This window comes from Doryrhamphus excisus, linkage group LG1, assembly GCF_037039965.1.
Source record: "Doryrhamphus excisus strain RoL-2023G ecotype Guam linkage group LG1, RoL_Dexc_Guam_v1.1, whole genome shotgun sequence".
In the NCBI taxonomy this organism is placed as follows: Eukaryota; Metazoa; Chordata; class Actinopteri; order Syngnathiformes; family Syngnathidae; genus Doryrhamphus; species Doryrhamphus excisus.
The window spans coordinates 29,428,653-29,456,398 of NC_136357.1; the positions used below are offsets into that span (position 1 = coordinate 29,428,653).

General features: G+C 46.0%; 9 protein-coding genes across 12 annotated transcripts; 6 read left to right on the forward strand and 3 right to left on the reverse strand.

The window, feature by feature from the left end:
* Nucleotides 1-33: 33 nt before the first annotated feature.
* On the reverse strand, nt 34-2,342 carry LOC131131835 (uncharacterized). The gene is made up of 2 exons (XM_058076779.2): nt 1,879-2,342; nt 34-1,675 (listed from the first exon to the last, which is right to left on the reverse strand). Exons 1-2 carry the CDS (start codon nt 2,000-2,002, stop codon nt 255-257), a joined length of 1,545 nt encoding a protein of 514 aa, XP_057932762.2. The 5' UTR covers nt 2,003-2,342; the 3' UTR covers nt 34-254.
* A 119-nt stretch (nt 2,343-2,461) lies between these two features.
* On the reverse strand, nt 2,462-4,949 carry LOC131131844 (uncharacterized). Its single transcript, XM_058076794.2, has 2 exons — nt 4,560-4,949; nt 2,462-3,696 (listed from the first exon to the last, which is right to left on the reverse strand). Exons 1-2 carry the CDS (start codon nt 4,753-4,755, stop codon nt 2,795-2,797), a joined length of 1,098 nt encoding a protein of 365 aa, XP_057932777.2. The 5' UTR covers nt 4,756-4,949; the 3' UTR covers nt 2,462-2,794.
* A 326-nt stretch (nt 4,950-5,275) lies between these two features.
* LOC144894402 (uncharacterized) lies at nt 5,276-7,274 on the forward strand. Its single transcript, XM_058076786.2, has 2 exons — nt 5,276-5,733; nt 6,154-7,274. Exons 1-2 carry the CDS (start codon nt 5,538-5,540, stop codon nt 7,167-7,169), a joined length of 1,212 nt encoding a protein of 403 aa, XP_057932769.2. The 5' UTR covers nt 5,276-5,537; the 3' UTR covers nt 7,170-7,274.
* On the reverse strand, nt 6,279-10,922 carry LOC131131829 (uncharacterized). The gene is made up of 2 exons (XM_058076770.2): nt 10,536-10,922; nt 6,279-10,089 (listed from the first exon to the last, which is right to left on the reverse strand). Exons 1-2 carry the CDS (start codon nt 10,657-10,659, stop codon nt 8,222-8,224), a joined length of 1,992 nt encoding a protein of 663 aa, XP_057932753.2. The 5' UTR covers nt 10,660-10,922; the 3' UTR covers nt 6,279-8,221.
* Nucleotides 10,923-11,055: 133 nt separating this feature from the next.
* On the forward strand, nt 11,056-13,789 carry LOC131131838 (uncharacterized). Its single transcript, XM_058076785.2, has 2 exons — nt 11,056-11,780; nt 12,420-13,789. Exons 1-2 carry the CDS (start codon nt 11,585-11,587, stop codon nt 13,589-13,591), a joined length of 1,368 nt encoding a protein of 455 aa, XP_057932768.2. The 5' UTR covers nt 11,056-11,584; the 3' UTR covers nt 13,592-13,789.
* Nucleotides 13,790-14,751: 962 nt separating this feature from the next.
* Nucleotides 14,752-17,413, forward strand: LOC131131845 (uncharacterized). Its single transcript, XM_058076797.2, has 2 exons — nt 14,752-15,091; nt 16,261-17,413. The coding sequence occupies exons 1-2, from the start codon at nt 14,896-14,898 to the stop codon at nt 17,298-17,300; spliced, it is 1,236 nt and encodes a 411-aa protein (XP_057932780.2). The 5' UTR covers nt 14,752-14,895; the 3' UTR covers nt 17,301-17,413.
* Nucleotides 17,414-17,759: 346 nt separating this feature from the next.
* On the forward strand, nt 17,760-20,589 carry LOC131131832 (uncharacterized). Its single transcript, XM_078793578.1, has 2 exons — nt 17,760-18,157; nt 18,602-20,589. The coding sequence occupies exons 1-2, from the start codon at nt 18,040-18,042 to the stop codon at nt 20,230-20,232; spliced, it is 1,749 nt and encodes a 582-aa protein (XP_078649704.1). The 5' UTR covers nt 17,760-18,039; the 3' UTR covers nt 20,233-20,589.
* Nucleotides 20,590-21,141: 552 nt separating this feature from the next.
* Nucleotides 21,142-23,971, forward strand: LOC131131831 (uncharacterized). 2 transcript variants are annotated; one of them, XM_078793571.1, is made up of 3 exons: nt 21,142-21,484; nt 21,801-23,671; nt 23,715-23,971. In XM_078793571.1, the coding sequence occupies exons 2-3, from the start codon at nt 21,801-21,803 to the stop codon at nt 23,740-23,742; spliced, it is 1,899 nt and encodes a 632-aa protein (XP_078649697.1). In that variant the 5' UTR covers nt 21,142-21,484; the 3' UTR covers nt 23,743-23,971. The 2 variants fall into 2 exon arrangements, with proteins under 2 accessions (XP_078649697.1, XP_057932757.2); XM_058076774.2 differs by having other exon boundaries at nt 21,143-21,484; nt 21,801-23,971.
* Nucleotides 23,972-24,184: 213 nt separating this feature from the next.
* On the forward strand, nt 24,185-27,238 carry LOC131131834 (uncharacterized). 3 transcript variants are annotated; one of them, XR_013628145.1, is made up of 3 exons: nt 24,185-24,924; nt 25,390-27,138; nt 27,223-27,238. XR_013628145.1 is itself a non-coding variant. In XM_078793587.1 (2 exons), exons 1-2 carry the CDS (start codon nt 24,807-24,809, stop codon nt 26,913-26,915), a joined length of 1,644 nt encoding a protein of 547 aa, XP_078649713.1. In that variant the 5' UTR covers nt 24,185-24,806; the 3' UTR covers nt 26,916-27,173. The 3 variants fall into 3 exon arrangements, 2 of the variants coding, with proteins under 2 accessions (XP_078649713.1, XP_057932760.2); XM_078793587.1 differs by lacking the exon at nt 27,223-27,238 and having other exon boundaries at nt 25,390-27,173; XM_058076777.2 differs by lacking the exons at nt 24,185-24,924; nt 27,223-27,238 and adding an exon at nt 24,982-25,106 and having other exon boundaries at nt 25,390-27,173.
* The last annotated feature ends 508 nt before the right edge of the window (nt 27,239-27,746 follow it).

Here is a 27,746-nt window from a genome sequence, read left to right on the forward strand (position 1 = left end):
CCTCCCTCCGGTGAACACGTGTCATTACACGCTTGGCCGACATATTCCGGTATTGTGGTCACTTTCAGGAAATGTAGGACATCCTTAATCCATAATCGAGTATTCATGTAACCCAGCCGAGGAAAGACTACGAGTATGAGGGTGCGCGTTTCTAACAATGCAGGTTCATTTATTTCCTGAAGAAGATCTCATATGACATCACCCAACTTGGGTTACACACACAACACACAATATGACGTCACAATGTCGGAGCTTCACTTCCTGCTGCTGTTCTCCCCAGCGCACGTGTGGTTGTTCAGCTGGTACTTATAAGAGAATCGTTCATCACACACGCTGCACCGAAACACTTTCTCTCCAGTGTGTCTCCTCATGTGGATTTTCAAGTCACCTTTTCGTGCAAAACCTATACTACACACTGAACAGGAATATGGTTTCTCTCCAGAGTGGGTTCTGATGTGTATTTTCAAATTACCTTTCCGCGTAAAACCGATACCACACACTGAACAGGAATATGGTTTCTCTCCAGTGTGTCTTCTCAGGTGTATTTGCAAATTTTGATTTTGGACGAAACCTATGCCGCACATGGAACAGGAATGCGGTTTCTCTCCAGTGTGTGTGCTCATGTGTATTTTCAACTCACCTTTCCGTGCAAATCCGACACTACACACAGAACAGGAATACGGTTTCTCTCCCGTGTGTATTCTCATGTGTATTTTCAAATTACCATTACGTGCAAAGCCTACGCCGCACACTGCACAGGAGTATGGTTTCTCTCCAGTGTGTGTCCTCAGGTGGATTTTCAAATCACCTTTTCGTGCGAAACCTATACCACAGATTGAACAGGAATATGGTTTCTCTCCAGTGTGTCTTCTCATGTGGATTTTCAACTTTTGATTTTGCACAAAACCTATACCGCACACTGAGCAAGTAAAAGGTTTCTCTCCAGTGTGTATTCTTGTGTGTACTGTCAAATTTGCCTTCGAAGAGAATCTTTTAGCACAGATGGAGCAGACAAAAGGGTTCTCTCCGGTGTGTGTTCGAGTATGAGCCGTCAAATTTAGCTTTCGAGAGAATCTTCGACCACAGACTGAACAGGAGAAAGGTTTCTCTCCGGTGTGTACTCGAGCATGTTCTGTCAAATTTAGCTTCCGGGAAAATCTTTTGCCACAAACGGAGCACTTGAATGATTTCTCTCCTGTGTGGGTTCTCACGTGTCTTCTCATGTTGCTCCTGTCATGGAAGGTCTTGTCGCAGTGTTGGCATTTCAGGCGTGTGTTGTCAGGGTGACATGTCATATCAGCTGTAGAGTCTTCATCATCATCATCAGTGTCAGGAGAGTGTGACGTCGTGTGCTCACTATCTGATAGTGGAGCTAAGAGCTTGTCTGCTGGTGATCCTCCACAGTGGTCTCCATCGGCTTCTGTTGTCATGTGTTGAGTTGAGCTGCTCATCGGAGGCTCCGCCTCTCTCTTCTCCTCACTTTCACCTTCATCGTCTTCATCATCTTCACTCTTCACAGGGACGCCAATCACTGGGAACTCCTCCGGTCCTTCAAGATGCTCTCCCTCCTGGCTGATGCTGTGGCCCTCCTCTTCCTCTTTGATGTGGGGGGGCTGTGGCTCTCCTTGTTTCACGATGGAGCTCCACACGTGCTGTTCGGCTGCTAAGGTGAGGTCTGCAGGACACAGGAAGACAAACACATGCTTGGTGGTAGCATGACACCCCCAGGGGCAACTAGACACTCAATCACACACACTAGCATGCAGGCATGGTCTGATTCAGCATCTTTTCATTTAAACTTAAGAAACAAATGTTGAGAAACAAATAAACCCCACCATGATAAAATCAAATCTAAAGTTAGTAACCATTTAAACTAACCTGCTCCGTGCAACCCAACTTGGTACCTCTTGGAAACAGCGTCCAGTAGTTGACGTTGTCGCTCGTTCTCCTCTTTTGTTCGACAAAGTTCCTCCTCGTACTCTGCTATGGTTCTTTCGCACATTTTCACACAATCCCAACACTTTACACTCACACTTGAGCTCCGCTGAGCGATGTGTTGATCACTTCCGCGTCTCTTTGGTAGCAGCTAGCAAGCTAAGCTAGCCAGAGAAGCTTCAAGGTTCCCCTGGGTTCGTCTAAAAAAAACAAAAATGCTCTCCAAAAAAGGCAGCGACAAGCTAACAATCGCGGCAATAATCTAAGAGTCTTTCGAACTTTTTTCAAAGGTTTCGCTGCGACCTTCCTCCAGCGGTTTCCGGGTTTCTTTGCTAACGGCTAACAGTCTAAGCTAGCATAAGTGGAATTGATCCTGGACGAAGAATGTACTTCCGGTACAAAAGACACCGTACGTTCTAGCACTACTGCCTCCCGCAGGCGAGGAGACGTCATTGCATTTTTGATCTCCCGAAATTATAAGACAAGCCTTGTTTGTTCCTTTTTTCTTCATTTTAAGGCAACTAAAGATGCTTTGGTTGAACAGACATAATAACCACAACAAAAATAGTTTTTAAGAACTGAGTTTATGAGCTGGAATCGATCAATTTCTATTTTATTGTTAATAACCAGCATCACAGTTCTTACATGCTTATGATGGCGTTAGAGTGCCAAAAAAAACTTTTTTGTTTTCCCTAAGATTTGATGTTATGTCAACAAGACTGTGTTATCATTACATGGTGTCAAATCGTTCCAAATCCTTTTTAACAGTCACCGTGGGAACCGTAGCCAGCCACGTGACCTGCGTTGGTTCCGTGGCAGGCTTGATGTTGGCACGTGGAAACGATTCATCTTATCAGCTTCACTTCCTGCCGCTGTTCTCCCCAGCACACGTGTGGTTGTTAAGCTGGTACTGATAAGAGAATCGTTCATCACACACGCTGCACCTCAGCACTTTCTCTCCCGTGTGTGTCCGCCTGTGTTTAGTCAAATCGGACTTTTCTGCAAAAACTTTCCCACACACTGAACAGGGAAATGGTTTTTCTCCAGTGTGTATTCTCCTCATGTGTGTTTTCATGTTCTGGTTTTCCGCAAAGCCTTTACCACACACTGAACAGGAATATGGTTTCTCTCCAGTGTGTCTTCTCAGGTGTCTCGTCAAAGTCGTTTTTCGCGTAAAACTCTTGCTACACACTGAACAGGAGTGTGTGTGTCTTCTCATGTGCGTTATTAAGTCATGTTTTTCTGCAAAACACGCTCTGCACACTGGACAGGAATGCCGTTTCGCTCCAGGGTGTGTTCTCATGTGGACCCTCAGATCAGATTTCTGTCCAAAACTGATGCCACACAAATAACAGGAATATGGTTCTTCTCCAGTGTGACTTCTCAGGTGGAACGTCCAGTCTTCATCATCATCATCATCATCATCAGGAGAGTGTGACGTTGTGTGCTCACTATCTGATAGTGGAGCTAAGAGCTTGTCTGCTGGTGATCCTCCACAGTGGTCTCCATCGGCTTCTGTTGTCATGTGTTGAGTTGAGCTGCTCATCGGAGGCTCCGCCTCTCTCTTCTCCTCACTTTCACCTTCATCGTCTTCATCATCTTCACTCTTCACAGGGACGCCAATCACTGGGAACTCCTCCGGTCCTTCAAGATGTTCTTCCTCCTGGCTGATGCTGTGGTCCTCCTCTTCCTCTTTAACGTGGGGGGGCCGGGGCTCCTCCTCCCCCATCCTGGAGCTCCACTCAGGTTGAAGATGTTCCTCTGCAGGACATAGTAAGACAAAAACATTCTTCAGAAAATCCAGCTTTGCTTGGTCACAGGAGGCATCGTCCTCCACCAGCAGATGTTCTCACAATCACTTAGAAAAAAGAAAGTCGCTCTGTGGTACGATTCCCAAACTCGGAAGCTCAAATCATTTTGCCTGGTAAAGACTACATGTCTTCAAGTGTCCAGAAAGGTCCTTGTTGTCCATGATGCCATGACATGAAGGTTCTAGACCACATGTGTCGACACAGGGCCGAAGCACTGCAGGTTCTCTTTCCAAGCAGTTCCTCCAGCAGGTGATTTCATTGATGAGCTCCTCCCCTCAAACCAAACGAGGTTCATCGTTAACATCACCCGCTTTAGCCGCCAGCTGGTCCTCCATGGCATGGGTTTGACACCCCTGGGCTACAGGATGATATCAAGGCACTCGTGGTGGATAATGCTGCCTTGCTCATCACTCTTGAGGAAAAGAAAGAAGCAAATAAGAAATATAATTGATGAGATGGACGGGAACGCTTGATGGGGGCCCTGACCTCTGGTGTCCACCATCGGGATCGGGGGCTGCCGCCACCACTGGCACCGACCACCTTGCGGCCGCAGCTCTGATTTTTATTTTATTTTAATTATTTAATGCCATTTTCTGTATTTGGTGGACTTCTCGCGTGTTTAACCACAATAAAGGAGGGTTCCTAAAAAAGGAAGATCTTGGTTTGGCAATCAACACGATTGATTTGTGGGTCTGTCCCCCCTCCCGGAGAAAAGGCTTTTAGAGTAGTGTTAACCATCGAAAAGAAAGGAGGACTAGCTAATAAACGAATCAAGTTATAATAAGCTAATAAACATGAAAGAGGACTACTAACCTGCTCTGTGCAACCCAACTTGGTACCTCTTGGAAACAGCGTCCAGTAGTTGACGTTGTCGCTCGTTCTCCTCTTTTGTTCGACAAAGTTCCTCCTCGTACTCTGCTATGGTTCTTTCCAACACTACAAATATTTCTTCCACAGCCAAAGCTAGTCGCTGGTTCACCAACGCTCTCAGCATTTGGACTCGACACATTTTCACACGATCGCGACACTTTACACCCACACTTCCGGGTCTTTGTTAGCAGCTAGCAAGCTAAGCTACCTCGAGGAAGGTCACCGCGGAGATCTTGTCACCATAGCAACCAACAATTCTCGCCAAAAACATGTCGTAGAAACAGAACACACGAGACAAGCACCTCTTCCTATAATTAGTCCAAAATGGCGACAGGCGCATGCGCGATGGCTTCTCCTTCGTCTGTTATTGTTTATTGGCGGTTGGCAAGCAGCCTCAGGTGTGCATTACCGCCACCTACTGACTGGTAAAAGAGCCCCTATATCAGATATCATATAGTAGATATTGGTGAAGAGTGCAAGGACACCTCCTATCCGGAGGGAGGCAGTATTGTTCGAAGGAACTCGCTGTCACTTTAAAAAAGAAAGACGGCATGGTTTATTAGTTGATTAGTCTCTATGATTGCGTCCATCGTGATTTTGTTCTTTATTATGTCCACATTTTGGTCACGTAAAAGAGTTCTATTCAACACGTCGGGATCAGTTCTTCACTAGCTAGCTTAGCCTGTTTCAGCGGAAGTTAGCAACACACAGGGCGCATGCGCCAGTCGCCCTGGTGCTGGAGGGAATGTTGCAACGAAACGACTGAAAATTCTTGTCGAGTTTGTTCTCTTGTCGCTGCGAAAGGATCGTTACTGTGAACGGCTAGCTTAACTCGCTAGCTGCTTACAAAGACCCGGAAGTGATCAACAAATCGCTAAACGGAGATCGAGTGTGAGTGTAAAGTGTCGCGATCGTGTGAAAATGTGTCGAGTCCAAATGCTGAGAGCGTTGGTGAACCAGCGACTAGCTTTGGCTGTGGAAGAAATATTTGTAGTGTTGGAAAGAACCATAGCAGAGTACGAGGAGGAACTTTGTCGAACAAAAGAGGAGAACGAGCGACAACGTCAACTACTGGACGCTGTTTCCAAGAGGTACCAAGTTGGGTTGCACGGAGCAGGTTAGTTCCGTTCTTCCTCTCGCATGTTTACTGGCTTGATATTTGATTCATTTAACAAGAATATGACATTGGAATAACTTTCCCGGCGAGTGGATGTGGTATTGCCCGTTTTCCTGCCATAATACGGTCTTAGCAAGAAGCATTTAGCTCTGGTATCTTTGCTGCACATTAGCTACAAGCTAACCAGCAAAACAATTGCATGTGTTAGCTGCCTACATAAACACATGCAACCAGGATCCTATTGCGTCACTGTGTTATACACATTACATAATAGTACAGAATAAATAATGAGTTTATTTATTTTACTTCAGGTCGGATTTTATTTTATGTACTGCAACGCAGGATCACTTTGTGGTACTCCTGTGACCAAACCCAGATGGACCGTTCTAAAGAATGTGTTTGTCTTCTTGTGTCCTGCAGATATCAGTGAAGAACATCTCCCCCCTGAGCAGCAGGAGTGGAGCTCCAGGGTGGAAGAACAGCAGCCCCGGCCCCCCCGCATCAAAGAGGAAGAGGAGGACCACCGCATCAGCCAGGAGGGAGAGCATCTTGAAGGACCGGAGGAGTTCCCAGTGATTGGCGTCCCTGTGAAGAGTGAAGATGATGAAGATGATGAAGGTGAAAGTGAGGAGAAGAGAGAGGCGGAGCCTCCGAGCAGCAGCTCAACTCAACACATGACAACAGAAGCCGATGGAGACCACTGTGGAGGATCACCAGCAGACAAGCTCTTAGCTCCACTATCAGATAGTGAGCACACGACGTCACACTCTCCTGACACTGATGATGATGATGATGATGAAGATTCTACAGCTGATATGACATGTCACCCTGACAACACACGCTTGAAATGCCAACACTGCGACAAGACCTTCAAGTACCGTAGTCATTTAAAAATGCACATGAGAAGTCACACAGGAGAGAAACCATTCAAGTGCTCAGTTTGTGGTAAAAGATACTCTCGGAAGCTAAGTTTGACAGAACATAGTAGAATACATACTGGGGAGAAACCTTTTTCCTGTTCAGTATGCGGCACCGGATTTAGAATCAATCAGGATTTGCAGATCCACGTGAGAACGCACACCGGAGAGAATCCCTTTTCCTGTTCCATCTGTGGAAAAGGATTCTCTCGGAAGTCCAATTTGACCGCACATACAAAAGTACACACTGAAGAGAAAAGCTTCATCTGTTCCGTGTGTGGTAAAGGATTTTCCCAGAATCAGTATTTGAAAATCCACATGAAAAGACACGCTCCAGAAAAACCATACTGCTGTTCCGTGTGTGGTAAAGGTTATGCAAAAAAAGATGATTCGGAAATTCACGTACGAACGCACGACAGTATGAAGATGTTTGGGTGCAGCCGGTGTGAGCAAAGATTCTCTTATCAGTTCCAGCTTCTCAACCACAAGTGTGCTGGGGAGAACGGCGACAGGAAGTGAAGCCGCACCGCCTGACATCAGCTCTGGGACTTTGATAACTTTCTAACGTTGTGACGTTGTTGTGACGTTGTTGTGACGTTGTTGTGACGTTGTGTGCTAGCTTGCTAATGTGCTTCCACCATTAAAATGCTCCATGGTGACATCTCGGCATGGAATACTGTAGGCTCCTTTCCTGTGCCGTCAGACTACTCCCTCTTTTCCTTTCTCAGGACTGGCTTGTGGAATACGATGTACACAAACAATTGGGGGGCGGGGGGGGTGATCAATAATATTTTATTTCTGTGGCGTTGACCAGGATGAGACCAGCTGGTGGGACCGCTTTGGACAATCGTGATCATCTGGTGTGATGCTTCCGGCCCGATTGCTGCTTCATCCGGTATCGCTGTCTCCTGTGGAGTGTGCCGTCACCGGGATCCTTTTGGTGGGCACAGGCGGTCCGGGGAAAGCTGGGACTCCCAAAGTCTCAAATGGGTCTCATATGATGCAACAAAAAGTCTTCGACCATGGATCAGAAGAAGAAACAGAAGGTAAGTTGAAAGTTCCAAAAACATGCTAGCTTGATTGGCCGCTCCAAATTGTCCATAGGTATGAATGTGAGTGTGAATGGTTGTTTGTCTCTATGTCCTCTGTGACACTTATATCGCTAACACGTCAGTTTTAACCAAGTATCTTTTAATAACTTCTTAAATTATCCAGCTTTGCTCAGCACCTCCTCTCGTCACGGTAGAATTTATCCCTCACGTGCTGTGGCTTTACAGGAAGTGGGAGTGGCTGATGACTCGGGCTGTCACAAAACACTCACTTGACGAGACGAGACGTACAATGCAACCATGTGACTTTATTTAACAATGCAGGTACATTTTGAAATGTTTTTGTCCAACAAATTGACCAGATAAACTCTTAATGTTATGATAAGGTTTCATATTTAATGCTTGAATCGGGATTCATCAGTTTTTAACAATGCATGTTGGGAGTTCACTGGTGTGAATGCGCGCGCATGCAAGTGTTCTACTAAATACGATGTTACACGTCACACGTCATATTGTACAGCTTCACTTCCTGCTGCTGTTCTCCCCAGCACACGTGTGGTTGCTAAGCTGGTACTTATAAGAGAATCGTTCATCACACACGCTGCAACTCAGCACTTTCTCTCCCGTGTGTCTCCTCGTGTGGATTTTCAAATCACCATTTCGGCCAAAACCTATTCCACACACTGAGCAGCGGTATGGTTTTTCTCCTGTGTGTCTCCTCGTGTGTCTTTTCAGTTCACCTTTTCGTGCAAACCCAACACCACACACTGAACAGGGATATGGTTTCTCTCCTGTGTGTCCTCTCATGTGCATTTGCAGTTCAGCTTTTCGTGCAAAACTGACACCACAAACCGAACACGAGAACGGCTTTTCTCCGGTATGAGTTCTCATGTGTATTTTCAAATTGCCTTTTCGTGAAAAATCTATGCCACACACTGAACAGGAATACGGTTTCTCTCCAGTGTGTGTCATCATGTGCATTTTCAAAGTACCTTTTCGTGCAAAGGCTACACCGCACTGTGAGCAGGAGTATGGTTTTTCTCCAATGTGTGTTCTCATGTGCTTTTTCAATTCGCGCTTTCCCGCGAAACCTGCACCACACTCTGAACAGGGATGTGGTTTTTCTCCAGTGTGCGTTCTCATGTGAATTTTCAAAGTAGCTTTTCGTGCAAAACCGGCACCGCACTCTGAACAAGCAAATGGTTTTTCTCCAATGTGTGTTCTCATGTGCTTTTTCAATTCCCCTTTTCCTGCAATGCCCTCAGCACAGACCGGACAGGAGCTCCGTGGTGGTCTCTCGTGTGTTCTCATGTGCATTTTCAAATTATCTTTTCGTGCTAAACAGACGCCACACTCTGAGCAGGAATATGGTTTTTCTCCACTGTGTGTTCTCATGTGTATTTTCAAATTATCGTTTCGGGAAAAAGCCACACCACACTCTGGACAGGAGTACGGTTTTTCTCCCGTGTGTCTTCTCAAATGCATTTTCAAATTGTAATTTTGTACAAAACCTTTCCCGCACACTGAACACGTAAAAGGTTTCTCTCCAGTGTGTATTTGTGTGTGTGTTTTCAAATTTGCCTTGAGAGAGAATCCTTTACCACAGATGGAGCAGCGAAATGGGTTCTCCCCAGTGTGCTTTATCATGTGTATTTTCACATCTTTGTTGACTTTAAATCCTTTACCACAAACTGAACAGGAGTAAGGTTTCTCTCCAGTGTGTATTCTTGTGTGTCTTTTCAAATGTGATCGTTGTGAGAATCTTTTACCACAAGCTGAGCAGGTGAAAGGTTTCTCACCTGTGTGACTTCTCACGTGTACTTTCAGGTTTCCCCTCTTAACAAAGGTCTTGTCGCAGTGTTGGCATTTCAAGCGTGTGTTGTCATGGTGACATGTCATATCAGCTGTAGAGTCTTCATCATCCTCATCATCAGTGTCAGGAGAGTGTGACGTCCTGTGCTCACTATCTGATAGTGGAGCTAAGAGCTTGTCTGCTGGTGATCCTCCACAGTGGTCTCCATCGCCTTCTGTTGTCATGTGTTGAGTTGAGCTGCTCATCGGAGGCTCCGCCTCTCTCTTCTCCTCACTTTCATCTTCATCATCTTCACTCTTCACAGGGACGCCAATCACTGGGAACTCCTCCGGTCCTTCAAGATGCTCTCCCTCCTGGCTGATGCTGTGTTCCTCCTCTTCCTCTTTAACGTGGAGGTGATGTGGCTCCTCCTCTTCCTCTTTAACGTGGAGGTGATGTGGCTCCTCCTCTTCCTCTTTAACGTGGAGGTGCTGTGGCTCCTCCTCTTCCTCTTTAACGTGGAGGTGCTCTGGCTCCCCTGGCTCCGCGGTGGAGCTCCACTCTTGCTGCTGAGGGGGAAGATCTTGGAAGCTAACATCTGCAGGAAGAAAGTAGAAAGACAAACATATGCTTTAGAAGAATCTTCGTCACACGAGGCATTTTCCAGCGTCAGTATTCTGACAATGTCTCAAAAAATAGAAAAAGAGAAATCCAAAGAAACCAGCTCGGTGCTACAATTCTAAGTGACGAGCTCCATTATAGATGACAAAAACTAGACATGAAAGGTTGTACCTATTTTTTAGGAGGTCATTCAGCCTGGAAAGAGGGTAGAGAAAGGCCCGCAGTAAAGCCATCGTCATCTATTCCTCATCTTGAAATGAAAATGATTTAGCATCAACACTGGAGGCAGGCTGACAACCTGAGGTGGTTATCCAACTACTCCCATCACTGGATGACTTCGCCTCCAACTTACTTATCAACAACATTAAAACACATAGTATTTATCAATATAAACATTTATGAAAATATGCGAGGACTACTGACCTGCTCCGTGCAACCCAACTTGGTACCTCTTGGAAACAGCGTCCAGTAGTTGACGTTGTCGCTCGTTCTCCTCTTTTGTTCGACAAAGTTCCTCCTCGTACTCTGCTATGGTTCTTTCGCACATTTTCACACAATCCCGACGGTTTAAAATCACACTTGAGCTCAGCTGAGCGACGCGTTGATCACTTCCGCCTGTGTTTGCTAGCCACTACCAAGCTAAGCTATCCCGCAAAGCTTCAAAGTTGACGGAAACCATTTTGTCTTAACAGAAACTAACAATCTTCCAGGAAAATATGTAAAGGCATGACAACACAAGCGGCAACACTCGTCATCCTGGTGTTTCTTTCCAATCAATTCCTTGTCTGCTTTCTTGCAACAGTAGTCCAAAATGGATATCGACGCATGCGCAATGTGTTGCTAACTTCCGCGTCTAGTTGGTGTCTGCTAGCAGGCTAACCTCGGCTGGGCGAAGACTGCACGCATTCAATATTATTATTATTATTAGACAGTTTTATTTCATTATATGGCAAAGGAAGAGAGGCTGTTCTGTTGTTAGCCCGTAGCCTGGTTAGCTAGGCTAACATCTGCTGGTGTTTAGCATCTTCTTAGCATCTAGCATCTCCCAGCCGGGTTGTTTTGTTGGCTTTCCTCTGCCTGTCGACTACTGCTTTTAGTTTTCACTGGATCGATGAAGTCCTTCCGGTTCTTTTGTGTCAACATCAACTCTATTTGACCACACCCTTTATGGGTCAAGAGTGTAGTAACACCGCCTCACCCGAGGAGGGCAGTAACGCGCTATAATGTCCTCCCTGTGTATTACCGGAAGTCGTAAACAAGAAAAGGAAAACGTTTAGCAGGCGGTGTCGTTTTTCGGGCCACGTTCTTTCTTCATGTTTGTATTTATTGATGAATTCACCAGCGTCTACGTTTGTAATCTTGTCTGACTCCAAGATGAACGCGTCCGAGGGAACGTTGAAGCTTTTCGGGCTAGCTTAGCTCGTTAGCTTGCTAACAAAGAGATCGAGTGGAAAAAGTCTTTTTGTGTGAAAATGCGTGACGCGCAAATGCTGAGAGCGTTTGTGAAAGAGCGACTAGCTTTGGCTGTGGAGGAAATATTTGTAGTGTTGGAAAGAACCATAGCAGAGTACGAGGAGGAACTTTGTCGAACAAAAGAGGAGAACGAGCGACAACGTCAACTACTGGACGCTGTTTCCAAGAGGTACCAAGTTGGGTTGCACGGAGCAGGTTAGTTTGAATATAAAGTTACTAACTTTAGATTTGGTCATTGTCATGGTGGGGTTTATTTGTTTCTGACGTGTTGACAAGTTACATTCGGGAACACCACGTGATTAATTCATACATTGCTAACAATAAATGACGTGTGTTTGTAAATGTTTCATTTTAATAGAAAAAATGAATTAGTCATAATCTGATTCCTTTTTAGCTGTTGAACTTTTTCCCACAAATTGACACAACTTTAGAATGGTCGTTTGTTTACGTGTAGTTCCGAAAAGACACCTTAAAACTACATCGGAGTAGGTTTGTTGCCAATAAAAGACCTACATTACCCATGATGCTTAGCGTCCACAGTCAGGAAGTGGTGCATTTCCAAAGTAAATGCTAGAAAGGTAAGTTTTGAAGTCTTATGCAGTAATCGTGTTCTGATGTCGTAGATCTTTGTTTGCTCGAGTGTAGATTCACGATAGCTTCTGCTGAGACGTTAACCCCGCAGTCGCTGTTGACCTCCGACATCCTTATTTCCAAACATGACCTGACCAAGACAGAATGTCGGCGTGGTGACTGATGACGTCCTCAGAGATGTTGATGCGGGACATCCCAGATGTGACGGAGCTGAGCATGTCCTTGTCTTCTTGTGTCCTGCAGACGTCAGTGAAGACCATCTTCCCCCTGAGCAGCAGGAGTGGAGCTCCAGGAGGCAGCAGGAGTGGAGCTCCAGGAGGCAGCAGGAGTGGAGCTCCAGGAGGCAGCAGGAGTGGAGCTCCAGGAGGCAGCAGGAGTGGAGGTCAAGGATGCAGCAGGAGTGGAGCTCAAGGATGCAACAGGAGGCGCCCCGGCCCCCCCACATTAAAGAAGAAGAGGATGAGCCACGGCGCCTCCACATTAAAGAGGAAGAGGAGGACCACAGCATCAGCCAGGAGGAAGAGCATCTTGAAGGACCGGAGGAGCTCTCAGTGATCGGTGTCATTGTGAAGAGTGAAGACGATGAAGATGATGAAGGTGAAAGCGAGGAGAAGAGAGAGGCGGAGCCTCCAAGCAGCAGCTCAACTCAACACATGACAACAGAAGCCGATGGAGACCATCAGAGAGCAGGCAGCCTCTTAGCTCCACTATCAGACAGTGACGACATGGCGTTACACTTTCCTGACGACGACGATGATGATGATGATGAAGAAGCTAAAGGCGATATGACGTGTCACCCCGGCAACACACACTTTAAATGCTCTCAATGTGACAAATCCTTTAATGACCGTAGCAATATGAGAAGACACATGAGACTACACACAGGAGAGAAACCATTTACTTGCTCGGTTTGCGGTAAAAGATTCTCCCTCAAGGCACATTTGAAATCACACACAACAGTACACTCCAGAGAGAAACCTTTTCCCTGTTCTCTGTGCGGTAAATGTTTTTTCCGAAAGCAAGAGGTGAAGATCCACATGCGGATGCACACGGGAGAGAGACCATATACCTGTTCAGTCTGCGGTATCGGTTTCGTACAAGCTTCGGATATGAAAAAACACATGACAAAACACACGGGAGAGAAACCATATTCCTGTTCCATCTGCGGTGTCGGGTTTGTCCGAAACAATCATTTGAAAAGACACATGAGAACGCACACCGGAGAAACGGAGAAAGCGTATTCCTGTTCGGTTTGCGACAAAAGCTTCCGTGACCGATCGCGTTTTGTAGCCCACGAGAGAACGCACGCCGGCGAGAAAGCGGTGCGTTGCAATGTGTGCGGTGAAAGGTTCCCTTCTGAGTACCAGTTCAACAATCATGGGTGTGCTGGTGAAAACATAAATGCAGCAACTTGAAATGACTTTGGGACGACCTTGTGACTGTACTCTTACCATTTAGCTCCACAACGCCCGACTTTACCCGTCACTACCAAAGTCAGGTAAGCTACATGGATGTGGCTTTTAGCTAGCTCTTTCCACGTTGGTAACACTAATAGCTTTAAACAAGCCACATCATGTCTTCTCATAACACGCGCAGTAGAAGTGGCTAGTTGGCTAGTTGACTTGTTGGCTAGTTGACTTGTTGACTTGTTGACTAGTTGACTTGTTGGCTTGTTGACTAGTTGGCTAGTTGACTAGTTGGCTAGTTGACTCGTTGGCTAGTTGACTTGTTGACTTGTTGGCTTGTTGGCTTGTTGACTAGTTGGGTAGTTGGCTAGTTGGCTAGTTGGCTAGTTGACTCGTCTTATGGGTGGAAAGCAAACTACAAAGGTAATGTTGGCTAACTTGGCTTGTAACTTTTCCTTCTAAATCTGCTAAATATGCCATGTGACGTTTTTGATGCTGACCAGGCGGACGTCTGGGGCCCCCATCCCAGGTGTTGATTTGCATCATTCATAATAAGTTGCATTATTATTATTAATGAACCTTTTTCTTTTTACATTTTTAATTGATTAATTTTATTCTTTAAAGTTTCTTCTAGCCATTAAATGTTGTTGTGCAGGGGTGTCAAACTCAAAGCTGACTTTACCTCTGCAAACTTTGTATCTTTCTTATTATTTATCCTTAAATCAACACTTGTATGTTTCTGCATATTGAAAGCAATAAAAAAACCTTCTACCCGGACGCATCATCAGTACACACACGGATGCTCCTTCGATGTTGGCAACATGACAGGCCATGCCCCAGTAATCCAGGCTCAAATAATCATACTTAGCATGGTCAGATGTGGATAAAATGCCACATGAGCGAGCGTAAACAGACTCCATGCATGTTGTGTCCGTAACTGTCTATATATTCATGTGGTTTTGTCCGTTTTTCAGGTGGATCTAACTTTCTTCTTAATGAACAGTTTTTCGACAAGTGAAAATCTACAAGTACAAGTATTCTGTTGTGCTGCAGCCACTTCCGGTGAATGTTTATTTGTGCTGACATCCGGTGTTTTTCAACACACATTTTATTGGCAAAAGGTGTAATGACACATCCTCACCCGAGGGGGCAGTAATGCACTAGCCATGTATTACCGGAAGTAGGAAACAAGAAAAGACCAAGGTACCTTCTCGGGCTAGCTTAGCTTGCTAGCTGCTAACAAAGACGCTTGAAGTGATCAACATCGCTAAGCGGAGATCGAGTGTGAGTGTAAAGTGTCGTGTCGTGTGAAAATGTGTCGAGTCCAAATGCTGAGAGCGTTGGTGAACCAGCGACTAGCTTTGGCTGTGGAAGAAATATTTGTAGTGTTGGAAAGAACCATAGCAGAGTACGAGGAGGAACTTTGTCGAACAAAAGAGGAGAACGAGCGACAACGTCAACTACTGGACGCCGTTTCCAAGAGGTACCAAGTTGGGTTGCACGGAACAGGTTAGTTCCACTCGCCTTCTCGGGTGTTTACTGACGTTATATTTCATCGTGAACGTCGCATGGTGTGATTTAGTTGTTTGGTTTCAGGCGTGCTTGACAGGTTACGTAATGGAAGATCACGTGGTTCCACTAACACACTTCAACATGTCCGAAGGGGCGTAGGAAGAAGCTGACTTCATTTAATCCGACTGACTCCGTGTATGAACCTTGGCACACTTTGATTAGAAACCAAGCCAGGGTGTATTTATTTAAAACCTAGTGCCCCCCCCCTTGTTGTGACGATGCAGATGTGGGGGCAAGACCCAAGTCTTCAATATGAAGTCGATACAAGACAGGCCGAGTCAGGTTTAAAGTCATTAGTCCTTCCAAGTCATCAGCCCAGCATTAGGGGGTTTAGTCGGGGCTGATGGAGTCCACCCCCTCCTTGTTTGGACTTAAAGCTGATTACGCAACACCCAGGGCTGCAGCGATACACTAATCTCACCATGTGACGCTTCTACTGTGTATAGTACTGTAGTACTGTAGATACTGCCATGAGGATGGGAGTGTATACACCTAGAAAGGGACAGTGTGATTTGGTCTCACATCGCCCCCCCACCATAATTATCACATCAAGTGCAGAGCGCCCATGCATCAACGTCACCGCCATATTGGATGTGGCAACGCTGCCTTACCAGGGCTCCTGACGCAGCAGGTGAGCTAATACGAAATAATAAAATATAAAAAAGAAATGAAATATAATAAAATATATACGATGCTACACAGTGCTATCGGGGGATATCGGAATCGGAGATTGAGAATTGGACGATATCTGTTATCGGCATAAAAGCCAAAATGGGACGTGCCTGGGCGAACGATTCCTTAGGTTGACTCAAATGGGCCAAGTGTGGCTTCTAAGCCTCTGAGAGGAGGAGGAGTCGAGTCCAGTATAATGGCGAGTGGGGGGGGGCTCTTATTTTGAAGACCAGAAGTGTGTTAACTCTTGCTTTATTTAACCTGACAGCTCCGCCCCCCCACGTCCCGCCAGTCCCGAAGGCCCCCATAGAACCTTATGATGTAGAACCTTGATGGGTCTGAACGTCAACATGGTGACACAAGAAGATACGCTGCTGCAGGACGAGGCCTCGTGTGACCCGAAGCTCTGACCTCAGTCTCTTTGTGTCCTACAGAAGCCAGTGAAGATGATCTTCTCCATGAGCAGCTGGAGAGGCCTCAGCCCCCCCGCATCAAAGAGGAAGAGGAGGATCGCAGCATCGGTCAGGAGCATCTTGAAGGACCGTCAGTCATCTGTGTCCCTCTGAAGAGCGAAGATGATGGAGGTGACAGCGAGGAGAAGAGAGGGGCGGAGCCTCCAAGCAGCAGCTCAACAGAAGGCGATGGAGACCACTGTGGAGGATCACCAGCAGACAAGCTCTTTGCTCCACTATCAGATAGTGAGCACACGACGTCATACTCTCGTGACACTGATGATGAAGACCGTGATGACGAAGAGCCTAAAGCTGACCTAACATGTCGCCATGACAACAAATGCTTCCAGTGCCCCCACTGCAACAAAACCTTTAATGATCGCAGTAACATGAAAAGACACGTGAAGCTGCACACAGGAGAGAAACCATTTGTGTGCTCAGTTTGCGATAAAAGATTCTCCTTAAAGGCAAATTTGAAAGCGCACTCAATAATCCACACCGGAGAGAAACGTTTTGCGTGTTCGGTGTGCGGCAAAGGTTTTCTGCGAAAGCAAGAGATGAAAATACACACAAGAATACACAACGATGACAAACCCTTCACCTGCGTGGTGTGCGGCGTCGGCTTTTTACTAAGTCGACATTTAAAAGAACATGGAAGGAAACACACAGGGGAGAAACCATTTAGCTGTTCAGTCTGCGGTATCGGTTTTGTACAAACTTCAGATTTGAAAAAACACATGAGACGACACACTGGAGAGAGACCATACTCATGCTCGGTGTGCGGGAAAAGTTTCATCCGAAATAATTGCTTGAAAATGCACATGAGAACACACACTGGAGAGAAACCGTATTCCTGTTCCATTTGCAACAGAAGCTTTTGTGACCGAACAAACCTTGCGAGACACACAAGACTACACACCGGAGAGAAAGTGTTTCGGTGCAGCGTGTGTGCTGAACGATTCTCTTATAAGTACCAGCTGAACAACCACACGTGTGCTGGCGAGAACAGCAGCAGGAAGTGAAGCTGCACCGCTTCCTGCTGGGGAGAACAGCGGCAGGAAGTGAAGCTGCATCGTTGGATGTGGAAGATAATCTTGTTCACGTCTTCTACCTTTAAATGGAATAAAAATGAGAAAAGGTGGTCGCTCTGATTTACTTGGTTAAACTGCAAACTGCTGTTAGCCTTTAACCTGGTTAGCAGGCCGCTCACTTAGCGATTAGCATCTTTAGCTTTCAGCTTTCTTCTTTCTGTCTGGACTGTCTTGAGTTTACGTCACTCTGTCACCACACGTTTTAGGTGTAATGACGTCCTCCTATCGGCAGAGGGCAATAATGCACTAGAATTTACTGGCGGTACTACCGGAAGTAGAAAGCACAAGCAGGCATCCTGTCAGCTTAGCTTAGCTTGCTAGCTGCCAACAGAGAGACGGATGTTATCAACACATCGCTAAGCAGAGCCTTTACCTAAGCAGTAACCTTTGGTTACCGTAGCAGCTCTATTTTGTAACGTACTGTACAAGGAAGTGACGTAGGTTAATGGCGCTAAAAAGATCGCCATTTTGGACTATTGATGGAGGAAAGCTTGCAGCGAAATACTCTTTCCGCGTGTGTTGTCGCTATACATGTTTTTGGCGAAGGTTATTCTTTATTGTTGTGACCTCAGTGGACCTTGAAGCCTCTCGAGGTAGCTAGCTTGTTAGATGCTAACAGACACCGGAAGCTCAGCAGAGATCGAGTGCAAACTGTTGTGATTGTGCGGAAATGTGCGAAAGAAGGATAGCAGAGTACGAGGAGGAACTTTGTGGAACAAAGGAGGAGAACGATCATCAACTGCTGGACGCTGTTTCCAAGAAGCATCAAGTTGTGTTACACGAAGCAGGTTAGTAGTCCTCTCCCTTTTTTATCAGCTTTCTATTAGTTCATGATCAATACTCTTCATTAACTAAAAGCTTTTGTCCGTGAAGGTCCCTTTCGAAGGGCCACTAGATTTACATACCCATCGTATCGACATCAAATGTGGGATTGGGATTATCGTGATAAAGTCGATATTTTTTTCGTCTGTGTTTATATTCATCTTGAAACGACAAGGCCGACAGGGGGCATTTATTGACGTCGAAATGGGGGGAATACGACCATGGTTGGTTTGGCATAGTTGTTCGTCAATTTTTACTTCTTTAAACACAATTCCTGAGAGGTTTATACCGGGGTCAGTGCTCACTTGGAAAGGCCCATGAGGTGGACCTTGGCCTGAGGACGAAGCCTCCTGTGATGAAGCAAAGCTGGATTTCTCTAAAGAATGTCTTTGTCTTTCTGTGTCCTGCAGATGTCAGCAAGGAACATCTTCACCCTGAGCAGCAGGAGTGGAGCTCCATGATGGAGGAGGAGGAGCCACACCCCCCTCACATTAAAAAGGAAGAGGAGGAGCCACAGCCCCTCCACATTAAAAAGGAAGAGGAGGAGCCACAGCCCCTCCACATTGAAAATGAAGAGGAGGAGCCACAGCACCTCCAGGTTAAAGAGGAAGAGGAGGAGCCCCAGCCCCCCCACATTAAAGAGGAAGAGGAGGACCACAGCAGCAGCCAGGAGGGAGAGCATCTTGAAGGATCGGAGGAGTTCCCAGTGATTGGCGTCCCTGTGAAGAGTGAAGATGATGAAAACGATGAAGGTGAAAGTGAGGAGAAGAGAGAGGCGGAGCCTCCGATGAGCAGCTCAACTCAACACATGACAACAGAAGCCGATGGAGACCACTGTGGAGGATCACCAGCAGACAAGCTCTTAGCTCCACTATCAGATAGTGAGCACAGGACGTCACACTCTCCTGACACTGATGATGATGATGATGAAGACTCTACAGCTGATATGACATGTCACCCTGACAAGACCTTCAAACACCGTAGTCGTCTGAAAACACACTTGAGCAAACACACAGGAGAGAAACCATTCCTGTGCTCAGTTTGTGGTAAAGGATTCTATTGGAAGGAAAATTTGACTCGACACACTAGAGTGCACACTGGAGAGAAACCTTTGTGCTGCTCAGTGTGTGGTAAAGGCTTTGCAAAACAAGCAAAGTTGAAAACACACATGACAACACACACTGGAGAGAAACCATATTCTTGTTCAGTGTGTGGTAAAGGTTTTGCACAAAAATCTGATTTGAAAACACACACGAGAACACACACTGGAGAGAAACCATATTCATGTTCAGTGTGTGGTAAAAGTTTTTCACGAAAATCTAATTTGTCTCTCCACCTGAGAAGACACACTGGAGAGAAACCATATTCCTGTTCAGTGTGTGATATAAGCTTTGCAGAAAAATATTATTTGAAAATACACACTAGAACACACACTGGAGAAAAACCATTCTGCTGTTCAGTATGTGGTGTAGGTTTTGCACGAAAACCTAATTTGGCAATACACATGAGAAGGCACACTGGAGAGAAACCATATTCCTGTTCAGTATGTGGTAAATGTTTTGCAGAAAAATATTATTTGCGAAAACACCTGACAAGACACACTGCAGCAAAAACGTACTCCTGCTCAGCGTGTGGTAAAGGTTTTGCGTGGAAAGGTGATTTGAAAAAACACATGACGTCACACAGTAGAGTAAAACCACATTCTTGTTCAGTGTGTGGTAAAGGTTTTGCCAATAAACATGATTTGACCACGCACATTAGAACACACACCGGAGGGAAACCATATTCATGTTCAGTGTGTGGTAAAGGTATTGCAGATAAACGTGATTTCAAAACACACATGAGAACGCACACTGGAGAGAAACCATATTCCTGTTCTGTGTGTGCAAAAGGTTTTGCACAAAAAGGTAATTTGAAAAGACATACAAGGAGACACACTGGAGAGAAAGTGTTTCGGTGCAGCGTGTGTGCTGAAAGATTCTCTTATAAGTACCAGCTTAGCAACCACACGTGTGCAGGGGAGAACAGCGGCAGGAAGTGAAGCTGCACCGCTTCCTGCTGGGGAGAACAGCAGCAGGAAGTGAAGCTGCGGGACTTCAACTGTTAAGACTCAGCCTGTGTGTTTTTCCCCACACTTTCCAAGGCCCTTGAAGGCACCACATGTCATGACTTGCTCACCCGGGTTCAATGATTCAATCACTAAGGCAACCTGGGGTGAAGGACATGCCACAGGGAGGCCGGCGCCACCAGCTCCGGCTCTCCTCACCGCCCCTTCTGCCCCTTCTGCCCCTTCTGCCCCTTCTGCCCCTTCTGCCCCTCTCTCGATAAGCTTACAGGGAAAGACATTAAGCCCGGAGCTCCGTTGTATCAGGTTTGTCTGTCAGGAATAAATCTCTAGAATTGCATACTATAGTCTCATGTGGTTATCCTTCCTCCAAGTGGACACCCACTAGGATGAGGCCTAAGGTGAAGGTGGCCAACCCCGACAGACCACAATAGCAAAGATAGAAGTTTACAGTGGAATTATACTTCCTGCTGGAATATGCTATCTTCTCTTGTCGCATCTATTCTATAAGTTTACAGCGGAATTTTACTTATTCGCCGGAGGAGGCAGTCATGCCGGAAAAGACATTTAGTAGACACCATATCAAGCGCTAAGTCATACGTCAACGTCGCCGCCATGTTGGATGTGTCAAGACGAAAGGAGCTTCATGAAGGTAAGTACATTACTTGTATTCATTACAGCCCAGTCTTGGTACATCCGGTATAGCAGCCATGATGACGGAAGGCAGCAAGGACGAAGCCACTCGATGGGCGTCCATCAGTCTATCGACTATACGGTCTGTTTCTTGTCTGGCGGAAGTCGATTAAAGGGGAAGTTCTAGCAAGGCGGTGGTGTTTAATCGCTGTGATTGTGATCATGTCAATGGATAATATTCCATGAACAAATCCATCCTTCGTCCAGGATCAATTCCTCTCAGGCGAGGTTAGCTAGCTGCTAGCTGATACCAAAGACAGGCGGAAGCTAAGAACACACATTGCGCATGCGTCGGCCGCCATTTTGGACTATTGTTGTGAGAAAGATTGCAACCAAATGACGAAGTTAGCAAGACGAGGAGACAATTAGCGCGTTTTGTGGTGTTACAACAAGTATTTCGTGCAAATATTGAGAGCGTTGGTGAACCAACCACTTGGTTGGAAGGAACGATAGCGGAGTACGAGGAGGAACTCTGTGGAACAAAAGAGGAGAAGGACGCTGTTTCCAAGAAGCCCCAAGTTGTGTTACACAGCAGGTTAGTCCTCTCATGTTCATTAGCTTTCTATTAGCTCATTAACGCCACTCGTACCATGCTTCTCTCAGTCGAGTCCCATTTTGTTTATGTTCAGACCGCAGTTTTAGTTTTTCATCTTTTACTGAAAGTATTTAACCCTGAACTGATTTTTGCAGGGGAATAAGTATTTTAATCAACTTTAACTGCACATTCTTTGCTCCTTCTGTTGTCTCTTGCTACGTTGGTGTTTCATTCATAGAAGAGTGGAGATGACCTTCCAATGACTGGTGCATATTGACATATTGGAACAATGTCTTAGTCTTTCTGTGTCCTGCAGATGTCAGCAAGGAACATCTTCACCCTGAGCAGCAGGAGCGGAGCTCCAGGATGGGGGAGGAGGAGCCCCATTCCTCCTCCCCATGTTAAAGAGGAAGCGGAGGAGCCACATCCCCCTCACATTAAAGGGGAAGAGGAGGAACCAACCCCCCTTCACATTAAAGAGGAAGAGGAGTCCCAGCCCCCCCACATTAAAGAGGAAGAGGAGGAGCCCCAGCCCCCCCACATTAAAGAAGAGGAGGAGGAGCCCCATCCCCCCCACATTAAAGAGGAAGAGGAGCAGCCTCGGCCCCCCCACATTAAAGAGGAAGAGGAGGACCACAGCATCAGCCAGGAAGGAGAGCATCTGGAAGGACCGGAGGAGTTCCCAGTGATTGGCGTCCCTGTGAAGAGTGAAGATGATGAAGACGATGAAGGTGAAAGTGAGGAGAAGAGAGAGGCGGAGCCTCCGATGAGCAGCTCAACTCAACACATGACAACAGAAGCCGATGGAGACCACTGTGGAGGATCACCAGCAGACAAGCTCTTAGCTCCACTATCAGATAGTGAGCACACGACGTCACACTCTCCTCACACTGATGATGATGATGATGATGAAGACTCTACAGCTGATATGACATGTCACCCTGGTAACAAACGCTTTCAATGTGCTGAGTGTGGGAAAGCCTTTACACACCGTTGTAATTTAAAGGCACACGTGAGAAGTCACACAGGAGAAAAACCGTTCATGTGCTCAGTGTGTGGTAAAAGCTTCTCTCGAAAGCAAAGTTTGACAATACATATTAGATCGCATACAGGAGAGAAACCTTTTTCCTGTTCCGTTTGTGGTAGAGGTTTTGCACGAAAAGGCGGTTTGAAATTACACATGACCAGACACACGGGAGAAAAACCATATTCCTGTTCGGTTTGTGGCATAAATTTGGCACGAAAAGATCATTTGAAAAGACACATGACAACACACGTTGGAGAGAAACCATATTCCTGTTCAGTGTGTGGTAAAGGTTTTATACAAGACCGAAATTTGAAAATACACATGAGGAGGCACACTGGAGAGAAACCATATTCATGTTCAGTGTGTGGTAAAGGTTTTGCACGAAAGGGTGTTTTGAAATTACACATGAGAACACACACTGGAGAGAAACCATATTCCTGTTCAGTGTGTGGTGTAGGTTTTGTAGAAAAATATTATTTGAAAACCCACATGAGAAGACACACTGGAGAGAAACCATATCCATGTTCAGTGTGTGGCAAAGGTTTTGCTTGTAAAGGTGATTTGAAAAACCACATGACGATGCACACTGGAGAGAAACCATATTCCTGTTCAGTGTGTGGCAGACGTTTTGCACACAAACCTAATTTGACAACACACCTGAGAACACACACTGGAGAGAAACCGTATTCCTGCTTAGTGTGTGGTAAAGGTTTTGCATATCACGGTGGTTTGACCAAACACATGATAACTCACACGGGGGAGGGACCATCCTGCTCGGTGTGTGGCGTCGCGTTTAGCCATGCCCAGTCTTTGAAGAGACACATGAGAACGCACACCGGAGAGAAACCGTACTCCTGTTCATGGTGTGGCATAAGTTTTGCACAAAAAGGTACTTTGACGACACACCTGAGAAGACACACCGGAGAAAAACCATATTCCTGTTCTGTGTGTGGCAAAGGCTTTGCATACAAATGTGATCTGAAAAACCACATGACCGCACACACTGGAGAGGAGCCAACCTGTTCAGTGTGCGGTTTGTCGTTCAGCCATACTCAGTCCTTGAAGAGACACATGAGGAGACACACCGGAGAGAAAGTGTTGAGTTGCAGCGTGTGTGATGAACGATTCTCTTACAAGTACCAGCTTAGCAACCACACGTGTGCTGGGGAGAACAGCAGCAGGAAGTGAAGCTGCACCGCTTCCTGCTGGGGAGAACAGCAGCAGGAAGTGAAGCCGATAAGATGAATAGTTTCCACTGCATTTCAGCCCTGCCACAAAAGGAGCAGCTGCCATCATGTTGGTGCTTCTCTGGTTAACCTATAGGTGAGGGTGTGGAGATGACTCTGTGGTTCTGATTGAGTGAGAAGACCAGACTGGAAGCTTTAAAAGGAGGCTTTTGTTCCTGCCTTGCTCCCTTTAGACCACACCCACGTACATAGCAGGTATTTGACCTTTAGTCAACTCATTAAAGCTGCCTGACAACTATCTCTGTGTCCGTACTCTCTGACTGGCGTCCCTGTCCTAAGATCCCATTGGACCAGCATTCTGCATCCAGAGTCGTCCACTCTAGCTCGCTGGTAACCATGGTTACCTGCCAGGAAACACGTGGACTTGCGGAACGGTACTGCATCCCTAAGGAGGTCCGGGTTGCATTGAGGTCAGTAGAACATATTAAACATAGAAACATAAATCATAATTGTAGTGCAAAATGCAAAAATACACCATCGTGAGGGTTTACAGTGTAATTATACTTTCTCACCGGAGAGAGGCAGTAATGCTGGAATATGCTATATCTTACTGTTCGGCGGAAGTACACGAGGGGGAGGTTAAAACAAGATGGTGTTTCGTCGATATGATTATGGTTTTATTATTAATCGTGTAAATATTACGATCGTGCCAAATAATAATTTCAAACACGTGTATTCTTCGTTCAGGATAAATTCCTCTCTGGCTAGCTTAGCCTGCTAGCTGCTACCAAAGACAACGGAAGTTAACCCCACATATTGCGCATGCGTCATCCGCCATTTTGGTTGTTGTTAGGCGTTGTTGGGCTGCAAAGAAATCGTTTTTTCCGCGTGTGTTGTTGCTGTACATACTACATGGCGAGGATTCTTCGTTTCCACCATTAAACCAGAAGAAGAAGAAGAAGGGTTGTTTGTTACTGTTGTGATCGGTGAACTCGAAGCCTCTCGATGTAGCTTAGCTTGTTAGCTGCTAACAAAGAGACCCGGAGGTGATCAACACTAAGCTCAGCAGACATCAACTGGGAGTGTAAAGTCTTGCTATCGTGTGAAAATGTGCGACAGGATAGCAGAGTACGAGGAGGAACTTTGTCGAACAAAAGAGGAGAACGAGCGACAACGTCAACTACTGGACGTTTCCAAGAGGTACCAAGTTGGGTTGCACAGAGAAGGTTAGTAGTCCTCTCATGTTTACTAGCTTTCTATTAGCTCTTGAACGCCTCTCGTACAAAGCCTTTCTTTATCTTCCCCGGACTGGGCGGATGGATCCACACGAAGATGTCCTCCCTGGTGTTTGTCCATGTTTACATCTTTTAGGGTACCAAGAGGTACCAAGTTGGGTTGCACGGAGCAGGTTAGTAGTCATGTTTCATCTCACATGTTTAGAAGCCTTCTATGAGCTCATTGACACTACTGGTTTCTCCGTGAAGGCCAGTTTTCTTTATGTTTACTCGGGGGGCGGATCGATCCACATATCCATCATGTCGACATTAAAATGGGGGGGGGGGGGAGCTCCCGACTTGGGGAATCGTACCAGAGTCATTGTGAGAACATCTGCTGGTGGAGGACGATGCCTCCTGTGATGAAGCAAAGCTGGATTTCTCTAAAGAATGTCTTTGTCTTTCTGTGTCCTGCAGATGTCAGCAAGGAACATCTTCACCCTGAGCAGCAGGAGTGGAGCTCCAGGATGGAGGAGGAAGAGCCACACCACATTAAAGAGGAAGTGGAGGAGCCATACCCTCCTCACATTAAAGAGGAAGAGGAGGAGACCCACCCCCCACACATTAAAAAGGAAGAGGAGGAGCCCTGGTCCCCCCACGTTAAAGAGGAAGAGGAGGACCACAGCATCAGCCAGGAAGGAGAGAATCCTAAAGGACCGGAAGAGTTCCCAGTGATTGGCGTTCCTGTGAAGAGTGAAGATGATGAAGACGATGAAGGTGAAAGTGAGGAGAAGAGAGAGGCGGAGCCTCCGATGAGCAGCTCAACTCAACACATGACAACAGAAGCCGATGGAGACCACTGTGGAGGATCACCAGCAGACAAGCTCTTAGCTCCACTATCAGATAGTGAGCACACGACATCACACTCTCCTGACACTGATGATGATGATGATGAAGACTCTACAGCTGATATGACATGTCACCCTGACAACACACGCCTGAAATGCCAACACTGCGACAAGACCTTCAAACACCGCAGTAGCCTGTGTAAACACAAGAGAAACCACACGGACAACACGCCCTTTAAATGCTCTCACTGTGACGCTGCTTTTAGTCGACATTGTGATCTGAAAAGGCACATGAAACTACACATAGAAGAGAAACCATTCAAGTGCTCAGTTTGCAAGAAACAATTCTCCCATAAGTCAAATTTAAAAACACACACACGAACACACACGGGAGAGAAACCTTTTACCTGTTCAATGTGCGGAAAAGGTTTTTTCCAAACTCACCACATGAAAATACACATGAGAATACACACCGGAGAGAGACCATACACCTGTTCATTGTGTGGTAGCGGTTTTGTACAAAGTTCTGATATGAAAAAACACCTGAGGAAACACACTGGAGAGAAACCATATTCTTGCTCAGTGTGCGATAAAGGTTTTGCACAAAAGTGTTATTTGAAAACACACATGAGAACGCACACTGGAGAGAAACCGTATTCCTGTTCAGTGTGTGGTATGGGTTTTGCAAAAAAAGGGAATTTGAACGTACACCTGAAAACACACAATAGGGAGAAACCATATTCCTGTTCAGTCTGTGGCAAAAGTATTGCAAATAAACGTAATTTGACAATACACATGAGAACGCACACTGGAGAGAAACCATATTTTTGTTCAGTGTGCAGTAAAAGTTTTGCGCAAAAAGGTGATTTGAAAACACACATGAGAGGGCACACTGGAGAGAAACCATATTCATGTTCAGTGTGTGGTAAAGGTTTTGCACAACAATGTGCTGTGCAAAGACACACAAGAATACACACTGGAGAGAAACCGTATTCCTGTTCAGTGTGTGGCGTAGGTTTTGCACTAAAACCTAATTTGAAACGACACATGAGAATCCACACGAGAGAGAAAGTGTTTCGGTGCAGCGTGTGTGATGAACGATTCTCTTCTAAGTACCAGCTCAACAACCACACGTGTGCTGGGGAGAACAGATAAGATGAATAGCAGAGTTGATCCCAAAAAGCATTTCCACTGCATTTCAGCCCTGCCACAAAAGGAGAAGCTGCCATCATCTTAGTGCTTCTCTGGTTAACCTATAGGTGAGGGTGTGGAGATGACTCTGCGGTTCTGATTGAGTGAGAAGACCAGACTGGAAGCTTTAAAAGGAGGCTTTTGTTCCTGCCTTGTTCCCCTTAGACCACACCCACGTACATAGCAGGTATTTGACCTTTAGTCAACTCATTAAAGCTGCCTGACAACTACCTCTGTGTCCATACTCTCTGACTGGTGTCCCTGTCCTAAGATCCCATCGGACCAGCATTCCGCATCCAGAGTCGTCCACGCTAGCCCGCTGGTAACCATGGTTACCTGCCAGGAAACACGTGCAGGCATCTTTTGCACAAGAAGGTCTTCACAGGCAGGATGTTGGAACTAAAGCAACCAGGATGACGTCCATTGATCTTTTCTACATTATTACATGCTACTGTCATACACCCAAAAAGTACTTTTAAAATACTTTTGGGTTGATTCGATGCAACAACGTGTAAAATATATTTTTTGCTACAAGTGCTGTAAAATGTAAAGAAAATAATATCACGCGGGGGGGGGGGGCTGTATTCAGGTGGAACCTTTGTCACGTGAGCTGTTGTTTCAGGATTGTTTTGGGCGTGAACTTCCGCCGACGGACTCGGTTCTCCGTGTGCTTTCCGGTCACAGGTTCTTAGAGGTCAGATGTTGATGCAAGTCACTAATATCGTCTCTTTAGACCCGTAGCGGTCTTAGGGAAGTGGTTGGAATATGTAATGTCGTTTTAAGTGCTTTGGAAAC